This window comes from Pyrgilauda ruficollis, unplaced genomic scaffold (genome assembly GCF_017590135.1).
Source record: "Pyrgilauda ruficollis isolate IOZ18807 unplaced genomic scaffold, ASM1759013v1 scaffold1, whole genome shotgun sequence".
NCBI classification, from domain to species: domain Eukaryota; kingdom Metazoa; phylum Chordata; class Aves; order Passeriformes; family Passeridae; genus Pyrgilauda; species Pyrgilauda ruficollis.
Window position 1 is genome coordinate 21,015,149 of NW_024508100.1, and position 12,129 is coordinate 21,027,277.

Genomic DNA, 12,129 nt, shown 5'->3' on the forward strand with positions numbered 1-12,129 from the left:
CAGGTTCATTTAATTTTAATTATTTGGAGAGGAAAGATTTACTTATACAGTATTTGTCCATGTAACAACACTAATGTGTGTATGTCCATGTACACATCTAAGTATTTGTGTGCTATATTAATTTTTATATATATATTATATAATTTTTATATTTGTGTTTATATAGATTTGGTCTTTCATTTTAAAATACACATGGTGTTTTAGTTAGGCACTAGTGTAAATTTTCTTAAGGGTTATTATCTTAAAAAAATTTTTTTGTAAATTTCTACTGCTTTGAAAGTGGCATAAATAAAAACAAAAAACATTACAGGTGGTTCCCTTGAAATGCACTATCTGTATCATGCTTTTTTCATTCTCAGATTCTTAAGTGAGAGCTTAAGAAAGAGTTGCCCCTTAGTAGCAAGGGAAAAAAAGCAGGTCAGGAGAAGTGCCTCACACTGGGCATTAAGGCCAAAGATCCATCTACCTCAGCCCTGCAGCTGACAGTGTCTAATGGCAGTGGTTTAAAGAAGGGCAAACATGTGGTGATCCACCTGCCCCAGAATGCTTTCTTAGCCTCTGTCAATGTGTTGTTCTGCGTATTTAAAGGATGTGTCCAGGGCTACTTCTTCCATGAATTTCTGTAGTGGCTTTTTGGAAACATGAACAGATACCATAAAAAGTGATAGGATTTCACAGTTTGATTATGTATCACATGCAGGACCTTGGTTTTGTATGTTTTGTAAGTCACTGCTAGCTTAATTTAATCACCCTTAACATCTTTTCTTTAAGACAAAAAGAAAATAATTTCTATAATTTATCCATGATAAGACATTTATCTTCTAAAGGGATAAAAATCCTAGCCTACATATCTTACATGTACATATTTCATCATCCTTGTGACCTTTCTTTAATTTTTTCCAGTGCTACTACCTTTGCTCTGACAGCAAGGGACCAAAACTGCCCCCAAAATTCAGGATGTAGGTATACTGAGGATATGTACATTAACTCAGTGATATTTCCTGTTTTGCTGTCTCCTTTCTTGATAATTCCAGCACAGATTTTTTTTGACTGCTGCTAAACATTGAGCTGACTTCTTGGATTAGTATCTATTATAATCAGGATTTCAACTTGCATGACAACAAATAATTCCAAGTCTTCTCATTGTATATTTGTAGCGAGAATGTTCTTCTCATGAATCACTGAATATATACATAAAACAATATAACAGAAAAAGGCAAAGCTGCTGCTAGATAAGTAGTCTTCCTTTTTCTTACTTGTGCAGACAACATAGAATAAATATGAACAAGCAGGGAAGATAAAGAGTAGTATGGGAATTAAAGTGATACCTACTCTCAGTAAGTTTCCTTACTGTTCACTGTTACAGCTGGAGACTATTTTTTAAGAAAATACATTTCTCACTGGTGGCTTCCAGTGTTTATGATACATAGTGGCCACTTAAGATTTTAATTCCCTTTTGATTTTAAAGAGTTTCTTTTTCCCACATATTAGAACACCATTTTGTATGTTACATGAAATGTTTAAGCAGACAGATATTCCAACATGCAGGTTTGAGATTCTTACCGTTTCTGCGTCCACAAAGACCGTCGGACATTCTGAACATAACATCATCACTTCCAGAGAGCTTTTAAACTTTGTCCCAATGCGCTGTAGACTTTCACCAAGAAAGCTGACTGAATCATTTGTTATAGATACAAACTTTCTTTGAATGGTCTAGAAGTCAAATCAGAAAAACATTTCTCTTACATTGTGTTTTACTACTCTTCTGGCTTTTTAGATAAGAATTTCAAAGCAAATTTCTATCCTGACAAGTTTCCATCACATTATATTTTTTCATTAAATGAAAAATTAATATGCAATTTTCTCTGAATAGTTATGTAAAATCAGCTCTGGAAAACGCAATATATCAATATAACCAGCCAGTATCTATAGAGACAAGTACTCCTTTCATATCTAGGTCTCTAGCCTCAGTATAGGTAGATGACTATTTGCCTTTACACAGTACAGATAGTTCAATTTATTTTTAAGTGTTTGTGTTGCAGAAGATTACAGAGTTTTATGAGTCAGTATGTGACCTGCGTAGCACAATCTCTGTCCAAAACTGCCACCTGCAGGGTTTCTACCTTCTTCAAAAATCAGTCCTGAGTTTACCATGTTTGATTATGCAGACTGTCAGCTTAGCCTAATATAACACTCCACTCTGCTATGTACTACTTCATTAATCTTGGAAGTTACAGGTAGAATAAAACTATATAAGGATTATACAGACAGGTGCAAAGTTAAAGAGGAAGAAGGAGCCAAAAGGCAAAATGGAAAGATCCAGTCAAACAAGGCCTCCCAAGTATCATTTGATCATGTTAACCCTCCTCTGTACCCAGTAAGAACTCCTCAGGAACATTTTTTGCCCATGCTTGAACACTGGTTTGGTATTGTGCAGAGCATCCTACTTTCCACCTGTTAAGCCAAGTTTCATCATTCTTCCTTAGCTCCCTCATTAATGAACACAAGAGAATATGAGCTCTTGTTTTACCACTTTCAGGAAATGAATGAATGTGTGGAAACCAACTGCAGCTAAGCTTTGGTATAATACAGAAAAACCAAATCCCTGATATCTAGATGAAGCAAAAAGACAAAAATCTACAACCTATAACAGAAATTTCATGGCACTGTGGCCATGAAATTAGTTTAACATAAAATGGAAAATGGGTATAGATGTGAAAACAAATTATTCCATGGAAAAGGCAGAGTATGAATTCTTCACATCTAAGTTACTGCCCATACATGGGATAAAATATGTGCCAGTGTGGGTCTTTCACTGAGAAATTTATTATGATATGCCAAACAGCAAGCAAATTAATATTAGAGATACAAGAAAGAGCTGGAGCCATAAAGCCTTGTCCTGAATAGTCTCTTGGCTCATTTGGCACATTGCCTGTACATAAAATGAATTAATGATACTTATTCTACCCCATAGGAATTTGCAAAGAAGCATCACTTTTAAAATGAAAAATCTCATCCCCTACATATAGGGAGGAGGGAGCCAAAAAAATTAAGCCATAGGCATTTTGTGTTGGATAGCAGATCTATGAGGTGAATATAGTTAAAAAGAGGCATTTGAAACATCCAGCTCCAGTGGATCTCCTGGTGTTTCATTTACTTCTCTGCAGAAGAAACCTTTTTCTCTCAAGAGAAAGATACAAGGTAAATTCATTAATGTTTGTCATGCTGTGATCCCATAATAATGACTCCCACAAAAAAAACAAAACAGGAGAAAGCCATTAATTCTGTAATCATCACAGAACCAGGGTGATGTTCAGAAAATAAAATAAGGGACACAACCTGGACTAAGAACTTGCAAGAAACACTGAACTGTTGGGGGTTTTTTAGCTTTTCTCAATTTTTATTTATTTTCTGAGCAGGTTCACTCCTAGGCAATGAATACAGCAGATATCCTATGGAAAAATAGGGTATGACAGTGTAACACTACTTCAGCAGTGTGTTTCTGATCTGGACCACTTTTTCTGGTCTGCTTTTGATTTACTTTCTAAAGCTTCTTGCTACCATAATCTTGTGGCTTTTGCAGTTCAAAGGGGAAGAATAGTTTTAGAAGTAGGGGGAAAGAATTTCAGATGAGCAATCATACATGGAGAATTCACTGACCTGAAACAATCTTGAGAAGACATGAAATGTATAGACAGCACAAGATCCATCTGTGTCTGACAGCATTTGATTGACGTGGCAGCGCCAGGCTTGCTCTTCATCATCGTACGCCACTGGCTGGAAAGCTGCCAATATGGCAGAAAGAAAGGGAGAAGGAGGAGGGGAAGTTTGCACTTCTGGGAAACCATCCTGTTCTTCTTCATCTTGGCTACAAACAATAAATAGCAGAAATTACCTCCTCAGCAAACTTTTTAGGGAAAAAAACACCTTCATTTTGGCAAGAAGGAAAAAAAAATAAGAATTTGGAATTCAGAATAGCATTTTGTGAAATAAATAACAGATCAACTAAGGCAACTATGAGCCAAGAAAAAGAGTAAACAATCAAAAACTTTTGCTACTGCAATATATGAAAAATTGCTTATACTCTCCAAAATTTACTACCACATGTCAGTTCTACACAGAACTACAGACAAAGAACTATCTGGACGTTATATATAGGTATTACCGCACTATATATATGGATACCATGTAGAAACAGGCATTTTTTCCTGCCCCCAATAACTGAAGTAACATCCCATTCTTCAAATTTTTATTGATCTGAACAGATGGTCCACCAATATCTGCAACAAGTTTTAGCCTTCCTTAAGGGAAGCACAAGAGCTCATTTAGCAATGTAATAGTGCTTTACAACTGTCTTAAGTAACATAAGCAAATGGAGATAGATGGAAACACTCATGTTTATGGGCAATCAGTTTAACGGCCTTTTGTTCACAGAACAGTCTGCTGTCATACTTTCCATTAGGCACCAAACATCCAATAAAATATCAAACTACACATTAATCAATGCTACTATTTCCAATCATTAAAATAATGATTAACCTAAAATATTCTGTATTAGAAGGGATGATACATTTTGACATTTCTTCTTGTATAACTGTATGTAGGCAGCACAAATATGTGTAGGAGGATTCTAAATATACAGATAGTTTATTAAAATAATCTTTTAAATCACATACAGTTTTTCTCTATGACAACTGCCTCATCCACAACAGCACTAAGTACATCTTAAACAAGACTTAAACATGTCTTAAACAAGAAGTATGAGTGCTGGTTTTAGATACCTTCATTTTAATATCACAAAGCTCAAAAGCTAAGACTAATCCCTTATGATTATCATCTGTAAGCAAAGCTTCAAAAAAGATTTTCAGGTATTTTCTAACTAGTGTACCAATGCTATCACCTCTGTCACTCTTTAGACTAGAGCTATGGGGTTTTTCATTTGCTTGCTTAGTGTAAATAAAATAAAACCATAAGGGATTGTTCAGTTGCAGATGAGGAACTAAACTGCTCTTAACTGGTACCAGCCTTGAAGTCTCACAAGGCATATAGAGCAGGTCACGTATGGGGTCACAAGAGCCAAGTTTCTCTGTCTCTCCCAGTAAAACCATCTCAAGCAACTTCTTTTGTATCTCCTGTTGTGCTCTTTTCTGAAAATGCCTCCTTAAGAGACCTCTCTGAAAGAACAGATGTCAAGTCTATGTTCCTATATATACCAAGTCTCTCTATTATTCAATCTAAACTTCTGAAAAAATTTTAAATATGAACAAGCCTATGATCAATTTGGAATTTTTTTGTTTGTTTTGATTTGTGTGTTTTGTTTGTTTGCGGTTGCTTGTTCCTTTTCCTTCCTTCTTAGACTGTTACTTCCAGGGGACTTAGAGTTTCACTTTAAATATGATTCAAACAGCTAGGACTAACTTTAACTTTTCACCTCAATAGTCATTTTTGCTCTCCTTATGAAAATGAAAAAAATGTTATTTTACTTTAAAATGTCTTAGAAATATACGGGAGACTTATGAACCTTAATAATGAAAACAGCTCTTGAGCAAATTCAAAGACAAACTGACCTGACTTCTACAGCCTTGATTTAAAAAAAAAAAATTAATTTTTTCCCCTGTTTTTTTCATGTCTTTGGGTGCCACTGTAAGTCAGAGCAGTTCAAGAGCTTTTCTCTTTTATACTGTTTGCAGCTAACTTTTCACATTTCTGTCCTACTGATGGTGAAGAAAAGTGCTAATTTCTTGTATTTCAGAATTCTCATATTTTCCTGCACAACTGTTTTCCTTGTACCAGAAACAATTGCTGAAAAAAATATTGAGTTTAGTTGCTCTAACAGGCAAAACTGATCAACCATTATTTCAGATATGCAATCCATTGTTTTATATTTTTGTATTATGGGATTAATGGAAATCTCCATACCATAGAAAAGCCTGTTTGATAATGCACTGATAACATGTAATTTCTATTACTTATAACAAGTATTAATCTTACCTAGACAAACCAGAGAAGTCAGCTTCTTCTTCTTCACATCTCTCATCAAGCTCTTTCAAAGCAAGAGTGACATCCTCTTCACAGACGGATTCAGAATAGCTTTCAGGAGCTGCTGCCTCTACCAGTTCTGGGGTCTCTTCCAACTCCAGAGACTCGTGACAGCCCAGACAGTCTTGCTGCTCATGTAGTAGGTACGACCCAGTGTCTTCACTGGCAGTGCTGACCTGTTCATCCCTTACTGCTGAACTGCCTTCCTGTGAATCACACATCCTTTCATTAGTATTACTGTCGGGGCCTATGTATTCTTATCAGTTTTTATTATGGTAAACTAACAGTTATAAAAGATTATTTACAAATATTTACTTTAACTGTTCAGGTCTTTGGCTCGTTCACAGAGTTTTACTGGGGCAAAGACAGGCAGCATATTTGTAATGTTTATAACTCCTGGTAAACATTAATATCCTAGAATGTGATTTATGTAGAGCAAATACAATTTCTCAGATACATTTAATTAAATCTGTTAGAGAATACTGATAGAAAAATATGTACGCAGACTCAAACTTACTGAGATCAAACAAACCCAAGACTTTCATGTTTTACCTTTCTAGGTAAGCATCAAAATGACTGCCTTTGGAGTCTAGAGCAAGTATCAGAATACTTTTTCTCCTTTCCACTCTCCATTTTAACAAATTTCTAAAGGATAACTACTTAGCAACAGTGTAATAGATAAACAGTGGAAAAGGGACATTCCACTGTTTTTATTATTTTACCATTACTACTAATATAGGCATCTTTAAGGGTTTTACCCTGAATCTCTAAATGTAGGCTTTCATCAACAGGCAATTACAGAGAGAGGATAATTAAACTCATGTAGGTAATATTAAAACAACCCTTTCTCCCTTAGCATTATTATATTCATTAACATCACTATATTGCACAGACGAATTAAGATTCAGTTAATTTATGATTAATTAATTTGAAACCTTTATACTGGATTTCTCTGTGGAATAAAAATAACACTTGCTATTTCCTAAAGACACAAATTGCCACAAATTTTCATTCTTAGGATGCCGGTCTTCCTCTACTGGCATATCCAAAACTGGTCAAGGAACCTTTGGACAGCCTCTAAATGTACACATCATTTCATGGTTTTCAGCAGTTGAAACAGATCCTCTGACAGATTAAATAACTGTATACATATTAGAAAAGACAATTCAGCTTTAAACAGAACTACACAATTTTCTTTCACAGTGATCCTTACCAAATCTCACTTTCACTATGGTACTCCTCAATATGACACTGCTGCCATTTGACACAGCTAGTGACTTCACTTCTTATGCCTCTTTTGTTAAAGTAAAATCTGCAATTTTTTTTCACAGAAGAGTCATTTTGTCCTACCAAGCAGCTGAGGCACATGGGAATGCAGTACACTTTAAAAAAACTCAACAAAATACTTTGGGTTGAACCAATGATCCATTTCTGTTACAGATGCTAATACAGGATACAGAGTTGCACTGTATCATGACTGGTAAATACACACATAAGAGATGCACTTTTTGAAAATATGCTTATTATTAGCTAATAAGTTCACTACCAAGTTTAAGTCTTCATAGTGCCATGACTCCTGATTTCGTTTGCAGTGTGTCATTGGACATTACTACCAGTATGAATATTCCCTAAGTATCTTAAAAAGCTGATTTATATAGTTATATGGTTACCAATGCCACAGAACCTTGGGAAAATTACTTCTACTAAACCACTCCCTCACAATTCTACAGTGCAAGTGAGTAAAATAGAGAATCATTTTAGTCAGAAACTTTCATATGCATAAGCCTGTAAAACTTATTTTTGAACAAAATTATTCTTCTCAGATGAACAATAAGTTCTTAACTGGAATGTGAAATACCTTTTTTGCATTTTCTGGGAATCAGCCAAATATATTTAAGTAAACTATTAATTTAAATACAGCATTCCTATGAGACAAACAAGGAACTAACAGTTCATCTAACCAGCACACTGCTGTTTATGAATAATGGCTTCAATTTTACTCATATTGTCTTAGGTAACTTTGATATATACTTATTTACATTAAAAACATTTTGATAACTGACAGCTGGCATACAATGAAATGCTTGTGCTGAGAGAGCTTTACATATAATGTACAGGAGCACAGGAAAAAACAACTGTCCTATGCTACAAGTTGTACAGTGTAAGTATTCAGAACAAAATCAGTTTTACTATTTCATAAATATTTCAAGACGAGTCAATAGTGTGCGTATTTTCAAGGTAATTCTGGTAAAAGGCATAAGGCCAGCTCACTTTTTGAGCAACAAAATCCAACCAGATAGCTAAGTCTTGTAGAGTAATAACTGTTTGAATTGTGCTTGAAGAAACCTGTGTATTTCCAAATCTCATATTCTAACAAGCACAAAATCAACCTGGAACACATAGTATCTAGTGAATGCATTGGTATGTAGTGGGTTTTTTTATATACAGCAATTTGTTCTGAATGCTGCCTAGTCATGGAATTATTTTACAGCATAGTTTAAATGTTTTCAACATTTTAAAATTACAGTGGTGCTTTTTTTGTGTGAATATTTTCACCTGTATTATAGCAGTATATAGTGATTTTATAAAGGGAGCTGTACAAGAACAGTGAATTCTAAGGGTAGTCTCTGAAAGACCTATGAAAATGTAAAAATTAGTTACAGTTGAGGATGTACCACATGCCAACAAGGGAGAAGACAAAAGATTTTTGTGGTGAATTTCATTCTATAAAATTCCAGCTTAGATATTGCTTCTTGCTTCTGAAATCTGTATGCAAAAAGTTCACCCAGATTAGGTGTTCTTCCTCAAACAAAATTATTTTGGATCAAAAATGCATGTGGTAGATAAGCACAAGAAGTGATAACAATTTCTTTGACAATCTAAGCACAGGTGCTCTGCAACAGCTGAGACAATTTATCAACACCAGTGTAATTAAACACTTTTTTAAAAAAGCACATAGATCATCTTAATGGGAAAACAGAAAAACTGTGGGGGAAAGTATTTTATGAGCATCACAATATTACACCTGTAAAAGGTGAGGATATTATCACAGGAAATCAGCCACTGTCCCTTTATTGGACTCTTTTTCTTCATTAAACATTAGCTACATCTGTGGTCTGCCTGCTAGTAAGAGCAATTTTTGTAGTAGCAAACAGGCAAACTAGAGCCTTCAGAACTTGAACTAGCCCAGTCACTTGAACTAGTCAGGAGATTATTTAAGCCAGTTTGGCTGAAAACTCATTCTTAAATGTCAACAGTGCACTCACTGGTTAGTCAAATAAACATAGGAATGGCTTAATTTTCTGGAATACTCAATAAAACTGCATGCATAGTTAAAGATGGGATTAGCTAACATTATGCAAATAAAACAAGATTGCTAGTAGCACAAATAATTTTAAATTAAGAGATAAAAAGTCCACCTAAACCAAGTCACTTGGAGAAAAACTGTAGCAGATGACAGTTTGTTTTAAATTAGGGGTGTCTTTTTAAATTTTAAATTATTCAAACATTTGAAAACACAATAACTGAAGTACTCACAGATTTGCAGGCGGCCATTAGCTTGAAATCTGTCTCAGTCCACATGGGCCTTTCCAAAAAAGTATACCACTAGCATCTGTAGTCCTTACTAAAGGATTATTTAATGGAACCAACTGCTAACACAGCTGGCCTGAGGTTTTATTCCCATATAGCACCAATCACAACCCAAAGAAAGCAAAAAAACAAAAAGGGGGGGACAGGGGGAGGGAAATAAAAAAGTATTGGAAAGAAAATGTCGCTCAAGAAGGATTTCAACCATATCAAGTAAAAGCATTTTGAATATTAGCCTGTTTCATTCTGCACCATGAAATGATCATGATCAGCCCTTCAAGAATATTTTTAACCTGTGGTAAGTTCCCTCAGTCCATCCAAGAAGTCTCCATGCCGAGGGAACATTTTGTAAGAACACACCAACAGGTTAGAAATATTAAAAGCAAATCAACTAATCAGTGTAACAGATGAAAATTCAGTTGAAAAGAAAGCCAAAGTTGCTACTGAAACTAGAAGGAGCCCAAATCAGCCATGCACCAGCCCACATTTCTCCCCACCTCAGGCAGCTGGTTGCTAGAGTTATCTAGAGAAGCCTCCAAACTTGGGGTCTCAGTTCTGATTTGAAGCACCTCTTCTGTTCCCACACTGCTAGTGGAATCTTGAGACTGAAGTGATAAACCAGCATGATCTGACACTGTTTCATCTATGGCAGAATCACTGATTAACTAAGACAGAAAAGAAAGAAACAAAATTCTTCAAGGGAAACACAAATTGCAGGTAAAGAATACATCAGTTTTGAAATAGGTTGTTTCAGTATTGTTAGCTATTTGAATTTATTCACATATGATGAATTTCACAGCTTTACACTAGAAGTATTACAAAGCATCACATGCGTTTCTGCAACATTTCACTTTGAAAAGAAGCTTTTCCTTTAAGGAAAATTATTTTCTTTCTTGTTTTAGAAGTTCTTTTTGCTAGACTGAAACCCTTGAAAAGCAGAGCATTTTGTTGGGAGCAACATTTATGCAAGCTTTGCCTACAGTCTGAAAAGCAACATAGGCATCAAGCTGCTCCCCATCTAGTCAACTTTTTCTTAATTTCATTTATGTAATGCAGAGAGACTTCTGAGTGGCCAGCATTCTAGATTTTCCTACATTATATGTACACAGGCTTCAAAATCCATAATTAATTTAGCAATTTCTGTGCTTAGACCTCCATATGACCACTTAATGCTCTTGATCTTATTTAGTATTTGGAGTGTTTTTTTAATCTAGAAATCCGGAGATACATACTTTATATATAAGAGATGCAATTTTGTGCTTATATTAAAAAAATATAAGTGTAAAGACACTAAACAATTAATGGTGTACTAAAATGATAAACCTAAAATTATAAATTATGTACCACCAATGTCATAAAATAACTTTTTTCTTTCATTGATGCTTTTATGAAAAAGAAGCTTAGCCACGTTAACTTGGTTCCTTACTACATCACTTAGGCTGAAAGTGTGAGCCACACTTATCCATTTAATGTGCTAGGGAAAACTTAAGTTCTCAGATTTCTTCCACAGAAAAACAACCTACCATCTGTGAACGAGACAGTATCTGACTTGCAGTCAGTGCTGCTTCTTCTTCTGAAGACTCATCAGTATCCTCCTGGTTGGTCAAGTTCAAGCTGGGTGTGCTACCAGAGTACTGGCACTCCTGAAGGGACGGTGTGTCTCCTTTGTCAATGCTGTCCAGAGAGCGCCTGCGAACGCCCCAGTTGAAGTTGTCCATGCTTTCACCCTGTAATAAAAAAGTTTGCACAAATCTGGTATGTACGAGTTTCAACATAATTAAGTTAATACACAAATGAGACAGAGGAAACATGAGTACTGAATGCATCATGAACAGAGTTTCAATCAGCCCTTTAGTTTTATTAAAATTTTAAGTACCTTGGTAAATGCTTGTAAATAAAATATATGGCAAAGGAAGTAGAAATATTTTGAATATCTTCTTGGAAAGTATCTCAATATGTAATCTAGAACTACATCAGTATTGATTTTAAAATCTGACTAAAAAGTACAAACACATCACAGACAACAACAGATGAACAAGCCAGGGCACCAGGCTGCAACTTACCTGCAGCTCCTGGTTAGCAAAAAGGAAAACACATATAATTAGAAAGAACGAGGACAAACACTTAAAGATACTCTAGAGCCAGGGAAAAATGTTTTATTACATAGGATTTGCCAACAGTAAAAGACTGATTCAAGCTCTGGAAAAAAGCTTTAGTCAAAAAGCTGGTATTTAAAATAATGTCTCTTTCTAATGAGATTAAAAAAAAAACCAACAAACTGACGACAAAACACTAAAATCAGCATGCTCATGATACATTTGCTCTAGCATAACATGTAAAGCAACTGTTCCAACAAACATTGATGAAGTTCTTTAACTAACACACATGAATCTATACTGACCACATCCAACTGACAAAACACTATCAACAATAATTATATACAGGGTGTAGAAAAGATGATGTTGTCTATAACTGTTTTACCAGCTACTTTGTGTCAGTTTT

General features: G+C 35.0%; 1 protein-coding gene across 11 annotated transcripts in view; it reads right to left on the reverse strand.

Annotated features, from left to right (window-relative positions):
• Positions 1 to 12,129, reverse strand: part of FRYL (FRY like transcription coactivator) — a 158,960-nt gene that overhangs the window by 13,355 nt on the left and 133,476 nt on the right. For all 11 annotated transcript variants that reach the window (XM_041490308.1, XM_041490395.1, XM_041490477.1 and 8 more), the window contains 5 exons: positions 11,151 to 11,354; positions 10,125 to 10,292; positions 5,992 to 6,245; positions 3,661 to 3,868; positions 1,564 to 1,713 (listed from right to left, as the gene is read on the reverse strand). In XM_041490308.1, coding sequence (XP_041346242.1) covers positions 1,564 to 1,713; positions 3,661 to 3,868; positions 5,992 to 6,245; positions 10,125 to 10,292; positions 11,151 to 11,354 — 984 coding nt within the window. The remainder of the gene's footprint in view (positions 1 to 1,563; positions 1,714 to 3,660; positions 3,869 to 5,991; positions 6,246 to 10,124; positions 10,293 to 11,150; positions 11,355 to 12,129) is intronic.